This window comes from Augochlora pura, chromosome 7, assembly GCF_028453695.1.
Source record: "Augochlora pura isolate Apur16 chromosome 7, APUR_v2.2.1, whole genome shotgun sequence".
NCBI lineage: Eukaryota > Metazoa > Arthropoda > Insecta > Hymenoptera > Halictidae > Augochlora > Augochlora pura.
In genome coordinates this window covers 24,810,332-24,832,961 of record NC_135778.1, presented here as the reverse complement: position 1 = coordinate 24,832,961, position 22,630 = coordinate 24,810,332, and the positions used below count along the sequence as shown (strand labels likewise).

The 22,630-nt window shown below is 39.4% G+C and overlaps 1 protein-coding gene across 3 annotated transcripts; it reads right to left on the bottom strand.

Annotated features, from left to right (window-relative positions):
• Positions 1–1,441: 1,441 nt before the first annotated feature.
• Positions 1,442–22,423, bottom strand: LOC144472923 (uncharacterized). Of its 3 annotated transcripts, none has more exons than XR_013494474.1 (4): positions 21,619–22,423; positions 12,148–12,579; positions 3,525–5,720; positions 1,442–3,459 (listed from the first exon to the last, which is right to left on the bottom strand). XR_013494474.1 is itself a non-coding variant. In XM_078186378.1 (4 exons), exons 3-4 carry the CDS (start codon positions 12,364–12,366, stop codon positions 4,854–4,856), a joined length of 1,086 nt encoding a protein of 361 aa, XP_078042504.1. In that variant the 5' UTR covers positions 12,367–12,579; positions 21,280–21,512; positions 21,619–22,423; the 3' UTR covers positions 1,442–4,853. The 3 variants fall into 3 exon arrangements, 2 of the variants coding, with proteins under 2 accessions (XP_078042504.1, XP_078042503.1); XM_078186378.1 differs by adding an exon at positions 21,280–21,512 and having other exon boundaries at positions 1,442–5,720; XM_078186377.1 differs by having other exon boundaries at positions 1,442–5,720.
• Positions 22,424–22,630: the final 207 nt, after the last annotated feature.

Genomic DNA, 22,630 nt, shown 5'->3' with positions numbered 1-22,630 from the left:
TTTGTTGCAGCCTACTGTGCAACAACCCACAGCCTACTACTGTGCAAAGTGTGCCCATTGCACAATATTAATAAAAATACTAACAAAAACCCAAGAAAAGCAGCTTTCTTCGATGGTTGTCATTATCAATAATTAACATATCTCAGAGTTCGCCGCAGAGTCAACACAAACGACAAAGTTCAAAGGTTCTCCGCCGACACAATGCAGCCCCACCGACACGATCAATCACCGCCAACGCTACACATCGATGCAACAGCTGTTGCATCTGTGTACTGCAAGAGCCAATCACGCAGACGAGCTTGACAAGCTCGAATCCCCGTAAAACACGCTTTCGCGGAGAGAAAAGTTTACAGTTGATGTTGGACAAGATGGAGGCTCTCCCTCTCTCTCTCTCTCTCTCTCTCTCTCTCTCTCTCTCTTTCTCTCTTGATATTGACATCCCTCCATCCGTACGAATCAAACGTGTAATTTCTCGAAGATGAAGCGACAACATGATTAACTGAATTTCATTTCACAGTTTCAAGTAACTACCAAGCTTTTAGTTTTGCAATTAGCGGGACCGTGCGTCGGCTCGTGCAGGAAATAATTAAAATTCACTTGGCCGGTCATTTGCAAAATAAAAGTCTTGTCAAATCTTGTTGCATAAGGTCTGTAATTTTCGCATCTTGGTCGTAATTGGATCTTTTTACACAGTTGCGGCGTGCATTCTTAGGGGTTCACGAGGTCGTGGGGTTGTGGCGTATTTGGGACGAGAGTGGTTTCTCTTTGATTTTATTGCGATTTCTTACTTCTTTGTTCAAAACGAGTGTGGTGATAATATCTTTTTTTTAACGTTAAAGGGTATGAGGAACAATGTGAATTAATTAATTTCGTAACTTTTAAAACAGCAATTTCTGTGTTAGTAACGGTGTAATTATGGATATAACAACACTATGACTTGGAAAAGTAAATCTGTAAATTGTTCAAATTTAAAGCAGTAACTTTTAAAATGGTAGGAGAATCTGCTTGAATTTTTAAATATTCCCAGCACTTTTTTTTAAATTGATTGCAGCAAAATGTCAACCATGAAAGATTATAAAATATTGGCAGATGTAGAAGATAACGCGAGTATGCAGCATATTTTTAAAACAGTAATTTTGGTAATAATAAAGATATATTTGAATTTTCAAACATTCGCGTCATTTTATTTAAAATGACCTTAACATGACTGACATGGTCGAAAATTTGTCTCATTTTCCCCTCAAACTGACCATCAGCAACAAAATTTCAATCAAAAAAATATAATTCGTGTAAAATATTCCCTAAAAACATAATTAATCACTATTTAGAAAAATTGTTCACCCACACGGCAAACCCTCCACTTCCCCTAAAATCATTAAAAATGGCGTTTAGAGGGTTCGAAAGCGGGAGTATTAAAAAGAGACTGCAGCGATGTTCTCAGGTATATACAATAATTTATTTAACCACGAAGCAATGTTTACAGTTACGGGCGTCTTCGTGTGAGTACGGTCGAGTACATTAATTAATATTTGCGTTATCGTTCGTTAAGATCATTCTCATACACGATAGACTCTCGCAAGCAATCTTACTCGAGAAAACGATATTACAGGCGGATAGAAAAATTCGTTGTACAAACTTGTGTCGTACGCGAAGATTCGTCGAACTCAGAAAGACCATTTTCACTGTCTCTCGTCTCGTAATTTCGTCACACTTCGATTTTCCTCCGACAAATTGATTCGCGCCGTGTTTCTCGGAACAGTAACAGGTGGGAAGTGACTTTTTGCCCACCATGTAGACAGGATTTCTCAGCGATCGCATTTTGATCCGACTACAAATTATACAATTATCTATGAGGGATGATAGAGTGACTATTTAGGAGCTACAAATATAGTTACGAGCTTGGCGATTCTCACGCTTTTCGTTATCCTGCGAATCGTCGAGTTTCGCGGGTACAATCACGGACGAAAGTAGCCACAAAATGAAACGTTCGAATTAAACAACGTCTGTTCAAACGTTCCGTTGAAACGTAAAATTATTCAAATTATTTCTCGTCCTGGTAAAAATGATATCGGTTCGAAGTAGAAGGACCGTAATCTGGCGGACACTTTCGCCGCGGACTGTACCTTCGATGATACGTTCAACGCATTTTTACGTATCTCACGGTCTCGTTGAGTATCTTCAACCGTTCCTCACGTATATAGTACACTTTCCTCGTCGTTTCCCGCGATCACTATACCCCTAAAGCCTGTGTTGCACAACTTCGAATATTGTTACACCGCTCGAGGAATTGATTCCGGGGGCTCTTTTTGCTGATTGTTAACGATTTCGATGGGTTCTTTGGCACAGTGAAATCTCCTGTGACGTAACACAATGACGACAATCCACTTCGGTTTATAAACAATGTCTCTCACCTGAACAATTGTACGATTAGTCTTGCTTTGTTTATTCTCCAATCTCTCTGTTGCTTTATTTCCAATTGTTTTACTGAACTTACGGTTTTGTAAACTTTCTGTTTAGATACATAATGTTCAGTTTAAATCTCAATTTTTATGTGAAAAGGAATCGTATTGATAAAACTCAGTTTAGATGGAAAAATGTGCAAAACTACTGTTAGTGTTGTCGATTAAAATTACTGAATTTTATGGAAGTGATATTCCGCGACATAAACTTGAAATATCAATTTTTTTTTACATAAAACTCAAGAATCTTGACGGATCGAAACAAATTTATGGTTACGTGAGAATGTAGAAAATTTCTCTTGATTTCGTTCATTCAAATTATTATATTTTTAAACACGGTTCTCAGACAGGATAACTTCAAAACTTTGACTCGTACGTTGACTTTGATTCGCGACAAACACGTCACGTGTTTCCAAGCCTCCCAGAAGATTCGCTGTGCCGTTAAACATATTTACATTTCGAAGTCGGTACAAGGATTCAAACATTCAAATATTTGCCGCGCTCTCGCCAGCGCCGAAATTCAACCGTCTCTCCTCGTTTCTGCGTCCACCGTTGGAAAACTCGCCCGCAATACAACGTTACAAGAGAAATGTCCACGTTTCCGTTCGTTAAATACGTTACTAAACTTTAAATATATTATTATATTCAATTTATCGCTTTATGCCTTTACCTATCACTTCTCGTGTCATCCCCTGCGTCGTCAGACGGACGTAAATACCAGTGAACGATCCACCATTTTCTTTCTCTCCTCAAACTCGAACACGAAATCTTCGTGGCGGCCGAGTGAAAGAAAACGAAACGTCGAATCAGCTAAATAAATTCGAACATCAGGTAAAATTTGCAGAGACGTGTTTAGTCGATTCTCGGAAGTTGGACGATACTCGAATCGGTAACAAAATGGCGGATCGCACGCTCGCACAGCTCCTGAAAAAGCAGGCTCCCTTTAAATAACAGTTAGCGGCGTTACGTTCCGATGATGGTCGATCCTCTCGAGCACATTCTAGGAGAAAGCTATTATTAAATTACGTCGAGACAAGAGGAGGAGAGGGCTATCTTTTTCCTTACTGTAGCAAAGACCGGGGCGCCGGTTTTAATGGAAGGGCGAACTTTCGAATATTCCAGATTCGAAGAGAAAGCCGTCGGATTCGAGGAACGTAGATTACTCTTGCGTCTCTAAAAAAAATGAAACACGAACACGAACGTTCGATAGATAAATACTGAGTTTTACTTTTATGTACACCCACGCGCCGAGGTCGCGGACAATCTTCGACCACCTTTTTCCGGCGATACAAAAATGGCGGTCCGGACCAAACTTCCATCTTGGTTCCAGAGATGCGTCGAGGTAAATTCGAATAGTCGAAATTACCGCGTTGATGTTCAACGTTTTAGCTAGCGGAAGTTTATAGGTCATCGAGATCCTCGACGATCCCGGAACAATGTCTCGTTGAAGCCGATGGAAAACATTTAAGCCAAATGAAAGTCTAGGTTAGATCTGGATAAGTTCTAGGTTAGGTTTGGGTTAGGTCTGAAGGTGCAAGCAGTCTATATGTTGAAGGTCGTCGATTCCAGAAGATACTTTTAGATTGTATCGACCTGGTCGATATTCTCGCCATTTTAGATACATAAATTCTGGGTAAAATTCGAGTGAGGCGATAGGCTAGGTCTGAAAGTACTGTCTATGTCATCGAGGACCACAATGATTCTAGGATATTTTATTACACTGTATCGACCTGGTCGATGACCAACAACTGAGTTACCAGAAGAACTGCTCGACCCTTGCACTCGACTGGTGACTCCGACTCACTACCTAAAATTATTATACAGGTTGTCTCAAAATAATAGCACTCTTGCGAAATCATTTTAGATCATTTGAAGTAACTGTTTCGTTTGCAAATTATTAAGGAAAAACAGTGACCAAGGATCTCACGCCAGTCGACCATGTTTTTCATTCGTCACATATTCCATCAATAACTCGAAAACAAAGTCGCGAACTGCGTTTGCGCTAAGAAAAGAGTTCCGTCAATTGATCTCAGGAACCAAGACCTTACATCCGAGTCTATTGTTGGATATTGACATATAGTTCTCTCGCGGCAAGAGGGTACCCTCTTACCGGGGAACATAAACGTATGTACCGGAGGAATATAGACGCGGAGAATTCTTGTCGCGTAAGGACTATACCTTCCCCAACGCGTCAACCATCGCCCAACCCATTCCCCAAGCTCCGATAAATCTCGCAACTGACAATAGAGAACCCACCAGCAACCCGTCGCCAAACCTCGGTCCGCCATCTTGCCCGGCGCAGATGCCATCTCGAAAATCCCTTGTAGAACTTCACGGAGCACACGACGCGTCACTACTGAGCTGCGGCGGTCACAGATCCACAAGTCCCTGGATTCAGGTGGCAGTTTCGTAAGGTACCTTGGCGAGTCCGAAGGGGAAACCAGCGGCGTAAAGCGGCCTCGGTGCAAGAAGATGACCCCTCTTCGAGTCCTCGAGGTTCCTCGAGATCTGTTCGTCGTCGGGCGCCATGATGTTCTCGATGGTAAATGGTTTTTTCTTCTTCTTGAGCTCAGGCTGGATCGCGGTCTGGCTGGGCAGGGGTTCGAGCGGCAAACAGGCGGCGGCCATTTTGGTGTCATCCACGGCGGAGCTCCTCGCGACGTCCACGAAGCTTCTCGGCTCGGTTTTCTCGGGGATGCTGGGCTCCGTGGCCGCCGGACAGATCTGTCTAGTGTCCGGCAGCTCGGTCTGGAAGTAGGATAACTGGGAGACGTACGGGGAGACCTGGAACCCCGGGAAGCTCCAGTTTCCGGTCTGCAGGAGGTTGCTGTCGTAGCCGCGCAGGATCTCGTCGGTCCCGGTCAGTCTCTGCCGCACCTCCGGCGACAGGAGGTAATAGCTAGACCCTGGTTCGGGCGCCGGGAACCCCGGGGAACTGTTGCCGCCGGAGGTCATGGTCTGGCGGTGCTCTTGCAGCTCCCAACGGAGGAGATCGTCTCGCAGACGGTACAGGTTCGCCACCGTTAGACTGCTCGATTGCACGCTCGGGTTTATCGACAACACCGGCGAGGACTCCGAGTGCGGCGGTGGCATCGCCGATGCCAGCGCCTGCAGCTCCGATTTTAGCAGCTCTTTGTCCGGCTTGTGCAACTTGAAACGCTTCCGGCGGCGGAGCAGCGACCCGTTCTCGAACATCGACAGGGCTGCTGGGTGCAGCGCCCAGTACGCGCCCTTGCCGGGTCGGTGCGGACCCCTTGGCACCTGGAAACGAAAATTTTCGGTGCTATTGAGTGCGTCTTTTTAAGCTGTTTATTGAGAACGGATTTTCGTAGCTAGTCGCGGCACTTGTGGAAGCGTTGCGATCAGCGCTGGATATAATATTTGCAAAGAAAGTATTTGGAATACTGTTTTAATTAGTAGATTCTTCGTAGCTCGAATAAAATAACACTTTAAGTAGGACATAAAATTTCAGTGGATGGGATATTAGATTTTAATGATTCGCGGCTGAAGCACGAAATAAATGTTTTATATATGAAGCGTAAAATGAAACAGTTCATTCGAAATAAATAGTATTTCAATTAAAGCTTTATTAGTATATACTAATAAAGTATTTCAATTATTTCAATTAATATTTCAATTAAAGATAGTTTATGCTAGTTGCACAAATATTTTCAGCGCTTATCAAACAAAATACTATTTGAGATATCATCTTAAAAATTTGTAACGCCGAAGAAAATATTTTATTTCTAAAAGTACTTACATTCTTTTTATGCTTTCAATGCTTTTAATTAAAAGATTAAGTAGAAACTAAGCTTTCCAAAATGAATGCACTTGTAAAACTGTTCGATCGAAATTGCATGGAAAAAGAGGGGTTTACGTAGTATTTGCTGTACGTGTCAGTAAAGATGAAATCTGTCACCGTTCTACTGCAATTAATCTACTGTTCCATTAACATTTGTTCTTCCTTAATTAGTTCACATAACCTATTGATAGTTCCACTGTTTCTACTGCGTAGAATAGTTTCTCGTACTCCCCGAGAACCATAAAACGAGGAATTTAGGTTACGTTCGGTTAATGATGTAGCAAGCAATTGCTACAACAAGAATAGGTAACGATAATAAGGATGTGATAAATTGAATAGAAAGCTCGGATGAAAGTCTTATTTCATTGAAGTGATAGATAGATTGCCTGTCTGTTTGTACTGCACACTAAGAATTTGAATTGAGGAACGTGATAATTACAGAATGACGATAATGACACAAATTCCAAATGCAGAATTGTCTACGTGATAGTAGAGAAATTATAAGTGTAGCGACAGAATTGCAAATACGATAACGCTAAAATTGCAAAATATTATAATAATAGTTATAACATTATAAATATATTAATTGTTAAAGTGTAAAATTGCGAACGTAATAATTGTAAAATTGTAAATGTAATAATCTCGTTAATCACGTGCCAAATCGTCTCTTTAAACTTGTGAAAAACGTGACATTATATAATCACGTTTTCTGTTACGGTTCCATTATTAATTTACATGTATACCTATTTAAAAAGCTCAAATTTCATTGTACTTATGATTTTTCTGCGTAAAATCTAAAGCAGTGGTGAAACAGTAATTTTCTTATTTTCAATTCCTTTTTAAGTAATTTTCTTATTTTCAATTCCTAATTAAAGGCGTAATTAATAGTGCGATCGTCTTCGTGAGTTCGATTTGTCGGAACGGGACTAAATATTTTTGGGCACGTGCCAAATTAATTTTCAGGGACGAGTAAATTGAATTCGGGGGGGCACGAACCGGCTTCGGTGCGTAATCGTACAATACTGCATCGGTTTTTGCTCTCGACTATAGGCCTCGGCCATCTGTTTCGCACCTGCCTCGACCCAAATCGATGAGGAACACGATCACGGAATTGTTTTGTCTTCTATTTTCTTCCTCGGTCGCCTTCCGTTCCGAACTTTTCATTCGCGTGCTCGCGGCTCGCATTTCTCTGTTACAATTCCAACTGCGAACCGAATGCATTCGATTTCTGTTCGGACGTTTCAATTTGCATGTAAAGGATCCGTGCACAAAGTGCGCAGATGTCGCATCGCGCAAAATTTAGCTACGTTGAATTCGCGAAAAATGAAAAATAACAAACCTTTCTTATAAATGAAATTGTTTGCATAAATGCGGATTATTGGACTATGCGGATTTTTGAAATCTAAGAGAATACGTAAATTATTAAAGTCTGGTATATGTTTCACTTCTTTCATTTTTTCATTTTCACTTCTTTTTGCAGCTAAAATTCGGAAAATCTTCGACTTGAAATTTTGCCAAATGGCGTATTGCATCGAAATGACAATTATATGCATTCATTACAAAAATGAGCGAGTGAAAGAGGACATTCAGAAGAAATTTAAAGAACATAACATTATTCTTATAGAATTTAATAATGCTATTACACCATCTTCGAGTAACTCAAATGATTAAAAGGCACTTAAGATATCAGTGCACTACTGTTGACTCGTTAGAATTATTTAAAAGAATTTAACAACGTCATTGCATTATTTTCGAGTTACTTAAATTATTAAAAATATCTTACACCATATTGAACTCATTAAAACAATCTAAAAGAACGCGATTGATATTTTACTAATTTTCATTACGTACAATTGAGTGAGACAATTTTTATTTTACATGGAAATCCGCGTTCCAGTATTACTAGTCGATTGGCACCGATTTCGGTTACACCCGTTAGACGAAACCGTTGATTGCAGGTTAAATGTCAGCATAGTCTCGCACCGAAACGTGTTCTCCGCCGGTTAATCGGATGCTATCTGCGTTATCGATCCCAAAAAAGGACCTATGCAGCGCATAATTTCCGGCAGTCAATAAGAAATGCGGAGCCGCCATTTTGGCCGCGGCAAGCCGGCACAATTCACTTTCGCTCGAAAACGCAGGCGAACGAAACGCAGGCACACATAATTCGATAAAATCTACACGCTCGAGCACCAAGTTCCATTTGTAGAATGCAATTTGTACAAGATCGTAATCGGCCGCTGCCAGAGAACGCAACAACAGATACATTCGACCAGCCGATATTTATTGCTCGGAAGTTCGTTTTACGGGCGTCTTTTGATCGTTCCGATCGAACGGAATTTTTATTAATTACGAATTCTGCCATTTCGTACGGCGATACTCTATAATTGAAATTATGCTTGCCGCTGTCTCGCGGGGCGCGTAATCGCAGTGAAAATTCGGTGATAAATTAATGAACGTTGTTAATGTAATTGCGATTGGAATTGGTAATTTGTTCTTAAGATAGCTTTCGAAATAATAAATTATATTTACACCGAGTACCTGTTTCGGCGAAAGTGATCGAAACGTAATATGATTTTAAACAAATAGCTATAATAAAGTGAAGAATTAAGCTTTCTGGTCAAAACGTAGTTCTTTAGGGTCTTTAACAAATTCTATTCGTTGTTGAAGGACACGGGTGGACATTGTTATTGGCAAATTGAATACAGGCTTGTTATTACTTAATTTTACGTCGCTTACTAATTGGTTATTTCTTAACTCCTCTTTTAATTTTCGAAATAGTTAGCTTCAATGAGGAAATATCGATGAGAAAATATCTTTTTTATTAATTAAAAACTTTCGTTCTCTTCTTCAAATTCGTTAAATAAGTGAACAATAATTGTACACGTGATCGACAAATGTCAATTTTATCATTGCGCGGCGTTGTTCAAAATCCTCTTCCCGATGTATAATTCAGTTAAGACCAATTTTATTGTCGCCTTTGCATCCTTTAATGCGAACAGATTGAAACTGATTTCTCATATTGTTCCCATCCATTGTAACAGTACAGAGGCGAGGATTTGTCATTACGCGGCATTGTTCGAAGCATTTTCACGGCGTTCGGTTACATCCAAGACGGATTTTGATGTATTTCCCTTTATCTGGAAAGTTAAGGCGTGAAGTGTGAGAATCGACTTCCACATGGTTTTTAGACGCGGCGTGTAAACAATGACTTCGAGTTAGAGAGGAAGAATCCTGTTCCATCAATCATGTTTCCACTTTCTTTATCATCGCTTCGATCGCGCGGTTACCAAGCGGAAAAGAATTACTCCGCCGCCCCCGCCTCGTATCATCGCCATTGTTCCCTAATATTGTTATCCCCGACAACTTCGGACACTTTGTTATTTAAGTTCAAGGCTCAACAACGATTGGCAAATCAAGGGAACTTTCATTTCTCAATGGACAATCGAACGAATCGGCGGACCTCGTCGAGTAAAACCGTTCTACAGCGTATGCGACGCCATCTCTAAACAACGTGCGCGCGAAAAACACAGAGAATATATACATATTACCGTTATTTTATCAAAACTGTTTATTAGGATTTTTATACAGAGTAAAAATTGTCTGCATCGATTGCAAGATGTAGAACATTCTTCGGCATTTACAAAATTTTTCAATCTTTCTGTTACGTGAACCGTTTCAACACGAGTGGTGACTTTGAGGCACAGTTAAAAGCTCCGAAATAATTTGTGTATTAACGAAGTTTAGATTTAAAGATTTGTTAAAAGCGAAACTATTGGTAGGAGTCAAGAGAATCAATTTGATATGCATAAAATGCACTTTGACACATAAAAAGGAAATTATTATAGGTCGGAAATATTATTTTAGATTTATAATTAGAATGGCTACGAGTGCGAAGGGTTAAATCGCAACCACCCACTGATCACAATAATTAATCAAAAAGTTACAATGATTATCAAGAAATGTGCGGTTAGTAAAAATTGAAGCTAACCATTAGACAAAGAGAAACATGAATCACCGTTTAATTGTCCTCGTGGTCCACGGAACGATCGACAATTGTTCAGGCTTCTAAGTTACTGCACATAGAAAATAATTTCGACATTATCTTGGAATCCAAACGAATTAATAATTAAACGTAGCCGCGCGAGTTCTGCGCGATCTGTAATCAGAAACACGACTCTTTTTAGCCTATTAGAGGGTCAAGAACCTCGGCTGTCGTGTGAAAGACTAATGAGTTCCAGCATGCGACCAAAATTTCCCGCCATCTTTAATAGTCTCGGTGCAAAACGGTTAGCTATTTCTCGCTGAATTACTGATTTACAAATAGATCGAGGCCTCGTTTCATTACGACGGCAATCTGTTAAATTGCGGTCGAAACGTGAGCATCGCTTTATCAACGTTAATGTCGAACGGCTCGCAAGAATTTAGCGAATTCTATGGCTGCGATTCGCGGACGGATCTGACAGATTGAAGGAGGATACAAGAATGAAGAAACATCTGTGTCAGATTATGGAGGAAATCATTGAATATCGACGGATAGAATGTAACATGCTGTTTAAGAGAAACGAGCAGGATTATGAGAATTCATTAATGTGTCGTCAAAAATTAAATAGATTAAGATAGATTCGCGGTCAATTTCAATAAAGTCTTTTTAACACTTTACCGATCGGTCATTCGGTCATAAAAATTTAATTCAACGTTAAATTTTCGTTCCCATTCTGATTTTATTTATTCTATTAATCGCGAAAGATATTTAATATCTAAAAAGTTATATAATAATGTTGAAGCTTAGGGTAGTACAATATAACACATTTATCTGAATAATAGATAAAAAATTAATGGTTACTATGACAACCAATTCACAGGTCGGGGGAAAAAGCCAATTTATAAGCTACCAGTCGGTAAATTGTTAAAATCAGACAATCGAACGAGAAATGCATTTCGAAATTATCACGAACAATGGACATGCAAGAAGAAAACTTCAACTCACGAGAAATCGGGAAGATTAAGATAGATTACTAACCAATTGCAATATAATTCTACCTAAACGCAAACAATTGGACCGAAAATCGATTAGCAAATACGCTGAAACGATTGAATCGTAAAACAGAAATTGCAAATCGTCAGGAATTCGATAGATTAATCTAACTACTTAATTAATCGAACTATTGAAATGCAGAGCAAAGAGTACTAATTGCTGAACAATGGATATTATTAAGATGGATTGTCAATCAATCGCAACAGAGTTCTGCTTAAAATCGAGCAATTGAACCAAAACTCTGTTAACAGTTCCCCGGAAAGGTTCAAAATATAAAACAAAGAGTACAAGTCGCCAGAAATCAGATAAATTACAATAATAGATTAAGGTAGATACATATTTCAATATAATCTATTTAAACTCCGACAATTGAATTTTGAAATGCATTTCAAAATTGCCACGAACGATGGAAATGTGAAGCAAAGAATTCAATTCGTAAGATACCTGATAAATTAAAGTAGATTACTAACCAATCGCAACATAGGTATACCTGAAACCGAACAATTGAACAAAAAATCTAATCAACAGCTTCCCTCAAAGTATCAGAACATAAGACAAAGCGTGCAATTCGCCAGAAATTAGTCAGATTAAGATAGATTAACGAGCAGCTTCTTGGAGTAGCGAGCAGCCCTTCGACCGACACGACTTTCCCACCAACTATCAATAACCCATTTGACAAATTGGAACCCTGACTGATCGATTACTCGAGCCCTGACAAGCCCGGCAAATCTATCAGCTTGTTGTCCTCCTTGGACACTCGCGACAACTCTTACGACAAATATCGACGGGGAAAACGGGGAGGCTTATTCAATTAACGGTTGCTTAATAAATCAAGCCGGATTACGAACCTTGATGAAGCAGTCATTAAAAGACAGATTGTGCCTCAGCGAATTCTGCCATCTGCGGGTGTCCTTGCGATAGTAGGGGAACCGGTCCGCGATGAACTTGTAGATCTCGGCCAGAGGCAGCATCTTGTCCCTGGACGACCAGATCGCCATCGCGGTCAGCGAAATGTACGAGTACGGCGGCTTCTGGTCGCCGTAAGTGTCCCTCGACGGTCGTGGCATCTTTCGCGCCTCTTCGGCACCACCACGGTGACTGACGACTTCCGGTTTCGACGCCTCAGGAGCTGGTCATCGCCGTTTCCTCGCAGCTTCCGGTCACATCGTCTCATCGCATACTCCCCGAGCGATGGCTGGCCATCGGGCCGACGTCAGGGAGCCGACTTGAGTCACTTCGGACCATGCAACGGCGTCTTCATCATCCTGACATCGTCTCTTCTGGAAACAAACGGCATTTGTCAGTGATCTCGACGCGGGCTCGCTGATAATTTCGACGGATGTCTCGCAGAGTTTCGTCGCGTCTTTCTGCCGCGATGGAACCTCGTTTGCTTAGATAACCAGTTCTCCATAATCAATTTTATCGTCTAGATAGAATGGAACCTCGTTTATCCGAGTAATTCGCAGCGATAAATCGATTGACCGGATCAACCATCCACATGTTACACTCGTTCCCCGATTATTCGAACTCTTGAACGTCTGATTAAGTTAGCACCTCAATTATTCAAATTTTTAATCTGCAAGTTAAGCTAGAAGTACATTTGAGCCGTTCAGTGCACACATCGACTAACTCCATAAAACAAAAAGTCGAGAAACGCGATGAAATGATGTACATTGATTTTTAAAATTCCTGTTATAACATAGATTCACATATATAATGTAGAATGAATAAATACAGATATAGCTTTCATTTAACGTATAATTTAATGTATAAAATTAATATTATTTAATGTATAAAATTAACAAGAAAGAATAGCCAAAAAAAAATTTTGCCGTTTAATGGTGTTAATCTTTATTATTCAGGAAAGTTATTATAAATATAAAAAGTTATGACTATACCAAGTGCTTTGACACTTAAATTTAAGATTTTTCAAAAAGTGGAGTTAATCGATGTGTGCACTGGGCGGCTCATTTATCCGAATCTGTAAACTCTGATTAAATCTAGAAACTCTATTATTCGAATTCTTTAACTCCAAATCAAATTAGATACTTGATCAAGCCGAATCTTTAATCTAAGAATTTATTTAGAACCTTGATTATTCGAATGAAACTAGACGCTTGATTGTTCGAACAACGTGAACTCCGAATTAAACTAGAAATTTAATTATCTTTAATCTCCAAATAAAACTATATCCTTGATTATTCGAACTCTTGAACTCTGAATGAAATTAGAAGTCGAATTGTTCGAATTTTTCATCTACAAATTAAACTAGAATCTCGATTTCTCGAATCCTTGAACTCCGAATTAAATTAGAACTTCAATTATTCGAATCTTTAATCCGCAAATTAAACCAAAACCTCTATTATTTGAACTCTTGAACTCTGAATTTGACTAGAAACACGATTATTCGAACCATTGAACTCCAAATGAAAGCAGCACTTCAATTATCCGAATATTAAATGTTCAACTTGAACTGAAACTTCGTTTATCGAGACCTCCGTTCGTCAAATTAAAATATTGAATTATTTATTATCTAAATGCGTCGTTGATCAAGAATTTAATTAATTATTTCGAATGAAATATGAACAATCCTGTGACACTGCACTTAGCTCGGATAATCGACGTTCTACTCTGTATTTATTTTAATTTGGCAGGCGTTACAAAACTTGTTGAAACATCTCTAACAATAAATGATCATCTTGAGAAACTTCTGACAGTTCCTTTGTTAATAATTACCTAAAAATTACGTCGCACATATACTTGATGACAGTAAAAACCCTTTAGACGTCTTGTTTTGTTTATGAATAAGTAGAGAATGATGGTTTAGAAACATTGTTCCGAAGCATAAATGTTAACAGAATCTTGGAGAAAAATAATTCTTACTGCACAAAATGGCGTACTGTGCTTCCGATTCAGAAGTTTCGATGTAATCATCAGTTCTGTACGATACAACTGTATTCTCAAAATGTTTATTATCGTAAAATATGGTCCACTGAATGCAGGTAAATGTTTCTTTAATAATTATCTTAGAGAGTTCCCGGAGGTTGTAAAATAATGAAGCGAAAACTTTGCACAATATTGAACATGGCAGTCGTGAAACGTAACCGTACCGGATAATTGTGATATTTATTATTATTTATTGTTGTTAAAATCTTGAAACAAATCAAATAAATGAGAATTCGACAGCATTCTATCTGGAATTTCGTACTGGAATTTCGACGAAATCTAAAACGGAAAGAATCAATGTAGCATAAAATGGCGACCTAACGTGTCTATTTCAAAGCCTCGATGCTACCGAGTATTTTGCAATGAATAAATACTATTCCCCGAATTTTTATTATTGCAAAATATAATTCTTATGCTCTGATGCATATGTTACACAATAATCTTTCTACAATGTGAACACTTCGTACAATGTTGCAAATGGCGACTGTGAAGGATGTATACTGAAAAATTGTTCCATTTGTTACTGCAATTTGAAAACCATTAAAATAATAACTCAGGGGTACACAATTGTGACAGCAGCTGCATTTTACAAACTTGAGATTTTAGAAAAATGTCAGACGAATACAATTGATTAATAATTCTCACGTAAAAAAAATGATATTTTTAAAATTCATATCGCACTGCCGATAAATTATAAATTGCGTTCTCCATTAACCACAAATCTACAACTGAATTCAAATAATTATTCATCGACAATCTTCAATGGTCTGCTCATCGAGAAACGGGCAGAAAGCGTTGCGTTCTAAAAACAGGTTATCGTTATCTCTTAAAAATCGCGGAGTAAGACGTGCCGGAAAAATTGTGACGTTTATTATTATGTTAAAAACGACAGACTGACAAACGTGTAATAAAATGCACGAGGTCTGGTTTCGCCGGTACCATCATCACTTTATGGGAAACCTAGCACCGTGTTCCGATTAACGACGGGGGCCTCCGGTTTTTATAGCTTCAACCAATTTCCGAGGTCTTTATTATACGATCTGTGCCGGCTGTAATGGCCCTCCTTGAGGAGTCGATCCTCAAATATCACAACGATAATAACGAAATCCAATTAAATAAATAAATACTCGAAGCCATCAAATTCAGTCTCTGTTTGTACAGAAGCGCATCCTCGACCTCGATAGTTTTATTCCAAGCATTAGACGGAGTCGTGGACTTGAAACGTTCAGGCTTGTTTCTATAAACCATTAGCATTGTGCAAATATATCGAAAAAGTCGTATTACTATTTATCGATTATTATGGCAGCGATATCAAGCACTAAATATGGCAGATAAGCGGGACACTAAAAGTTAGAACTTCGGCCGTGTTTAAATAGTGTTTCGATTATTCAAGATTAATAGAACAAATTTTGATTGTGCTTGTCTTGCTCGAGTATGATTATGCGCGTGATTAGAACCATTATTTTCTCAAGGGAATATTCAAGAGTTACACGCGATTTTCCCCAGTCTTTTCAGCTTCAACAACTTGAAGGAAGTATAAACCTCGCATTATAATCCTCGTATTCCCCCTCTTACTAGATGCTCTACTGCAGCTAGTAAAGCGGGGGATGTAAACGCGGAGGTGCCTTCTTGTCCCGTAAAGACTATACACGAGGTGTTCCTTCTAATGTAAAAAGGCACGTTGCAAACGACTCCAATAATATTTCCAATTACTTCGAACTGTTTCTGTCGCGATCCGAGAGAAATTCGCTGAACCGAACCGCTTCGGCACACGGCAATCACTGCCACAGTTTGACCGGCAGAGACGTGCGAAAATTCACAAATGCAGGCCGAACGGGGTCCAAACAAGCTAACAATGTTTCATAAAAATGTCATAAAGAAATCGTGTCACGGCGCGCGAACGGATTCCGAAATATCGGGAACGTCGTACGAGTCCGGGGAAAGTGGAATTTTGTAAGTGTAATAATTATTAATCGGTCGTGTAGACCCGACGAAAAATCATGTGAAACGGCGATGCGCGAGAGAAAAAATGCATGTGAAACCGTTCCCCGAGCATCGGTCGTTCGATGGAAACGGCTGTGTTTGCCGGTGACTGACACGATAATTGGCGACTGACACACGGTCCGCGCACATTATTTCTCACAAATCATGTTTCGGAATTGCACGTTTCAGGGACCGTAATTTCTATATCGGTGGTCGTGTAATATAATGTAACGAATCGGTCGAAAAGTCTCGCGCGACCGACGAAGAAAAACGACCACCGCGAGAGATTTATTTGCGTATATACGGTTAATCGCGAAAGCGGTCGGCCATCTTGGGCATCGACTATAATATATATATATATATATATATATTCAGCGAAGTTGCAGGAGAATTGCTGGTTCGCTAATTAAAATCGGTTTTTAATAGAGCCAGTTTGTTTTATAGAGTGTAGAGGGTCACGAATTGTATAGTCTTGATTGTGTTAAGTAAGTTTTCAATTAAGTTTTATGAACGTGGTTGAATAACCATTTTGTGAAACGTAAGATGCAAATAATTAAAATTGATTCTGCAAGTAATAACAATGCTGAAATAGATTAATCATTGTCTAAATTAACAATTGTGCTTTATAAATAAGTTTTAGGTTAGGTTTTGCGAGGAAAACGCGAGCGCGATTTTGGAAAAAGCGAGTTCTTTGATGAATCGTAATATAATGAAATAATTAAATTTAATTCTATATGCAGTGATTATGTCGAAATAAATTAACCATTGTCTAGCTTAACAATTGTGCTTCGTAAATAGGTTTTAGATTAGGTTTTGCGAACGTGGCTGAATAACTCTTAAGCGAAAATCGAGCGTCATATTGGAAAAAGAGAGAGAATTTGAACAATCGTATATAAATCGTAATAAAATTAACAAATTAATATCGAAAATAATAGTTGTACATTGTTAGCACTTTTTAGTTTAGCTGGGAACAATAGCGAAATAAATTTACAACCAGCAGGAATCAGAAACGCTCGCTATATTGGATGAAAGAGAAAAATCTCGGGAATTGACAGAAGTTACAGTATAAGGCGATTAATTTAAACTTTAACAATACATTGTCAATACCTTTGCATTAATATTTTAAGTAATGAAGTCTCTAATGCCGAATTAATTGAAAATATGCTGATACTTGAATAAAATATCGACTATTTAATTAAAATTATTAACCTTTGTTTTTTGAAAGGTTGTTGAGTCGTTATTGATAAATACGACGTTAGTATTTATTAAAAAATGGTGCAATATGTAATCCTGAAGTACAATAAAATAAAACTTATTAACATAGATATGAATAATCTCTTTGCAGCAGCCATCAATAAAAGGATTGATGAAAGAATTTATTAAAAATCGACATTAGGAATTCTAAAAGAGATAAAAACCAATTAGGGTATTAGTAAAACATAAAAATTAACGGAGACAGTTTATTTTATAAAACTGAAAGACATTTTAAGAAATTAATTGCTTTTGTCATTAAACAATCATAAAGTCACTCAAAAATGATAAAGCACGGCGTTTCATAGCATGATAATTCTACCCAGTAACACCAAATACAACAATAACATAGAAGTAAAATAATAAAGTAATAAAGTAACAAAAAATGGTGCAGTGTTATATCGTTGATGACAACGTTGCAAAGTAATTTGACTAGTCTGCCCGCATCAGACTAAACCGCGTAATCCCTTCGGTAGCCAAAAAGGATTATGTCAGTATAAGTTACACAGAGGTCAGATTGAAAGCAGATTAGGTTATGTTAGGCGAAGATAGGGTCGACTGGGATATAGGGACCCTTATAAACTGAATATCCGGTTTTAACTCGGCTTCTATGTGTGTAAGGCTCCTTGCTGAAGTAGGTCAATAAAGGTTGACAGTGTACAAACACACTCGAAAACTTAATATCATCCTCAAATCAAATAATTCATGATCGAACGATCAAGCTACGCCAAAATTAATTTTCCATTTTCACAAATTAAAAAAAATTGCTTAAAATAATTTATAAACCTCGAATGATTTAAATACAAGTCGAAAAAATTATTTTACTTTAAATTATTTAAATACAATTTAAAATGCTTTATTCACTTCGAATGACTCAAGAACAATTTAAAATAATTTGTTATTTTACATACGATGTTTTTTTATAACCTCGAACGATTTAAATACAATTTAAAATAATTTATCGACTTAAAATAACTCAAATTCAATTTATAATAATTTGTTATCCTCGGATTAGATAGTATTTTTTACTTTGAATGATTCAAATACAATTAAAATTAATTTATCAACTTGCAGTGATACAAATACAGTGTAAAATAATTTGTTCGCTTCGAATGACTGGAAAACACCACATTGTTCACTCTCGAACGATTTAAACATAAATCGATAATAGTATACGAGCTATTGAAATCGAATGGAATTTTAACCAAACAATTTTTAGTGCTCATTCGGCAGAAAGTTCGACAGATTTATTCTTTTTAATAAATAATCGCGCAGATTACGTTAGTACTCGTACCTAGCTTGTTTAAACAAATCTGTTATATATATTCCGTGCCACTGATTTTACAGTAAATAATCCGGATAGTCAAATAGAATTCATTGGTCTTCGACGTTCCTTGTTTTAACTGTAACTATAATTATCCGCGATCTCTAATGCTGAAAGGCTGCATTAATTTACATTCGAGATGTTGCAATTTTAGTGGGGGAGGGGGGGTCGATGTTTAATAGATTTATTGCATTGCCGGACATCGTTAAGCGCAGTTAAGAGTTAACTGAGAGCAGGGTATTAATAAAGCCCTGTGCAATTAATTCAAGGGATGATTATTCGCAGTGTTCGGTCGTGTTTTAAGAGCTGTCGTGAAGAAAACGAGCACCGTGTCACAGCGGAGAACAACGGGACGAAAAACCGCGACGAATCGCGACCGTCGACCCCGTTTTTGCAACGCGTACCGCGAAAAAAAAAATGGACCGTTTTGCGAATCTCCACGCATTAATTGCACTAATTAGTTTACCTCGATTTCGATACGGATTCGAATCGATTTCTACGCAGAGACAGTTCCGTCAACACGAAAGAGTCTGCTGGACCCTAAACCGTACACTGAATACGATCTTATTTTCTCCAATATGGAATCGATTTTCAACTTGATACGTTTCCATTCACTCGTCGAAACGTCGAGGGATCATCGCGAAAACATTTTATTCATCACAGCGTTCGTTGCAAAATAAATTACTTCCGCGTCGGTGCAAAAGAAACAGATTCCAATCCGACACGTTTGCTTCTTCAATTAATTTTGCGACGACGCATCTAGCGCGCCCGTTTCATTATTTACTGTTTTAAACTTTATAGATTGTAATAATTGTTAAGAAGTAGAAATCTGTCGCATGGATTCGATGAAACAGGAACCAAATAGAAATTTCATTCCATTGTTAATAATGTAAAAATAATGTTGATAATATAAAGATCTATAAAATAAAGATCGTCTGCGATGATGGAGAAAAGAATATTCGAATGAGAAACATTGTTTCTATAATTAATCTTATACTGATCACAATAGTAGACATGTCTTCGCGTAATTGTTTACCGTTATTTGGGCGATTTTAGTTACTGTAATAATCGGTGCAAAAAAAAAATCAAACTTTGCCGCATCAGTTACACAAGAAACGAAAATTGAACAGCACTGATTTTTTAATTAATTTTAAAACGTTGACCGAAATGCCACAAATTCTTACAATTGCTTCAATCTTGAAAGGTTGCAATTTTGTTATAAATTGACTGCGAATTTTATGCATTTACAAAAAAAATAGCTCAAATTAAAAATGATACGATCGTTAGAAGTATTCGAGGATATCGTTACATCATTCTCAACTTGTTACAATTATCAAAGGAAAAATAAGCATTTTCAACCGATTTATGTTTCTCACAATTAATTGAAGCGAAATTTGTTTGACATAAAAATCCGCAGTCTAGCCATGAATATACAAAAAAAACTTGCGCCGCGTTATTAATTAATTATGCCAACGGACAGTTACCTTCGCGATAAGCTCAACATCAAAAGTAGCTTTAATCGCAGCGTGAACACTATTGATGGATGAGAGATATTGTAAATGAAACTTGTGTCGTCAAAGAGTTCGATAAATCACGAGCGAACCATAAGATAATGGCTAATCGTGTCCGACGGAAACGGAGACTCGCGATCGCGCCAGTTAGTTTACGATTCGACGGGCAAACAAACCGTCGAACGTCAACGCGCCGTTCGAAATCACGATGTATATCGGACACGAAACCTTTCCCTTACACCACCCTAATCGTCGCTGATCAATTAAACCACTTTATCAACACCGTCATATATTTCCTCAACTCCGAACAAATTTCTCAAACTGTTCCCCGTTGAATTTTCTTTCTCCGTTATCCGAAATGCGACAACTATCGATTCGGCACGAACGCTAGCGAGTTTTTGGCTCCGGGTCAACGAGGACCCGGTCGTCGGCGGGTTTGCGCGTATCGTCGCATGAAAATCAACGAATACACGAAATCCGAAGGACGTATCCTCCCGACCGTTTGCAAGCTTTGTTTGATCTACGTTCCCAATGATCATAATGTATAGTTATAATAATTAGTTTTCAATGATTTAAATCGGATCAGAGAGATCGTTGCAAACTTTGTTCACCTTTAATTGTTCCGAACAATTAGAACGATTAGATCGAGCTGATCATCACTGATGGAGGGTGCGAGAATGGCGGACTCACAAATCGCAGTTTGACAATTATCAAGATTGCAAAGACTGCGATCATTGTATCTATTTATGCAAACGGTGCTATACGCATTAAAAAACATCGTGCAACGTGTTAACAAATACGAGCTCGTATACTTCCGAAAGGAGAAGACGATCTAACGAAATCATTTCAGCGCTAACAAACAATTTCGACACTCCAGGTCACTGCCGACCCGCTCTCAACGAATAAAGAAATGAATCTACTGAAAGACAACTATAAAATAGTAGCATTCGATGCTCTCACTGTACCTTCAAGCAACGACCTCACCCTTCTGGGTCGCAATCGACCAAGCCACAACCAACTAGAGAATGAATCCGCTAAAATATGATGGGAACTATAGTAGCGTTCGATGTTCCGTGGGCCGTCAGCGAACAACTTTAGCCAGTCGGGTCGCGGCGAACCCGGGCACCGCTCTCGGAAGGTCACTCGAGGAAGAAGATGCCCACAGAATGATCGATCGACCGTCGCGATCCGTCCGGTTCTGTTTGCGGATGCAAATGGCCCGGTCTTTTAATCACGCTTTGCCAGGCACCGGCTAATCGCCGCGAAACGAGTTCCCGCCGGTGATTAAGTTAACCTGCACCTACCTGCGAGGAATTCTTCGGGAACCGGGCCCCGGCGACTCGTTTTCGCCAGTTATCCCAGCCAGCGATTCACTCGATCCCCCGTTCCTCCGAGTCCCTTGCACCTCTTCCCCGGCTAGGATAGTCCGTCCTTCGGAATCCCGTCGCCTCAAACCGTGTCAAACCGCGTCAAACATCCCCCTGTCGCCGCGATTGTCTCGTCAAACGGCAGTCCGACAGACCAGGAAACTAAATCTCGTTCGAACCACCACCCGATCTCGCTCAAACGAACGCAGTCCAATCACAACGAACAGTCGGCGCCGTCGAAAGCAGCCTACCCTCGCACCAGTAGCCCCGTTCAGCCGTTCAACTGTCCGAACTTTACAAAACCAAGTCAGCTCGAACCTCGTCAAGCCCGGTCAAACTCCGTGATACTTCGTCAAACCCCGTGAAACTCCACGAAACTTTGCAAAGTTTCGTAACTTCTAGATGTCCGCCGCCGAGAGGACCTTTGGCGTCTAGAGAATTTTCACTGAAATTCCCCACGACAAAAAACAACACTGCACCCGATGGCCAGGCATCCGCGAGTCCAGTAATCGGCGAGTAGGCGTGTCCTTGGCGGTCGTCAGGATCGTTGACAGTTTTCTTTCGTGGTTTTCACTCGGATATCTCGACGGAATTCGTTCGAGGACACCGGCGTCGATGATCGTGGGTGCGAATTGATCCGATGAAGAGTACGCGAGGGAACGCACGCGGCCGGAAACCGAGTTAATGAAAAACCGGAAGGGAGTAAGAAAATCGAGCAACCAGCGCCGCGTCTCCAGGGACACTGTGCTCGAACGATACCCACACTACCGATGCGTTCGCTCGCCTCCCGCCCCGACGGCCCTCGCCCCACCGGCCGCGCGGTTGGCCGACCGAGGCGCCGCCCACCGCGTCTCACACGACGCGGAAACCGTGTGGGCGTTACCCGAGCCCCACCGCATCTCGTACCGTGCCGCGGCGGCTCTCCCGGCAACCGTGGTGCCCGAGGAGC

Coding starts and splice junctions, on each gene's coding strand:
- LOC144472923 (XM_078186378.1), bottom strand. CDS start 12,366: ATGCCACGACCGTCGAGGGACACTTACGGCGACCAGAAGCCGCCGTAC. Junction 5,721..12,147: donor TTAATGACTGCTTCATCAAG/GTTCGTAATCCG, acceptor TTTCGTTTCCAG/GTGCCAAGGGGTCCGCACCG.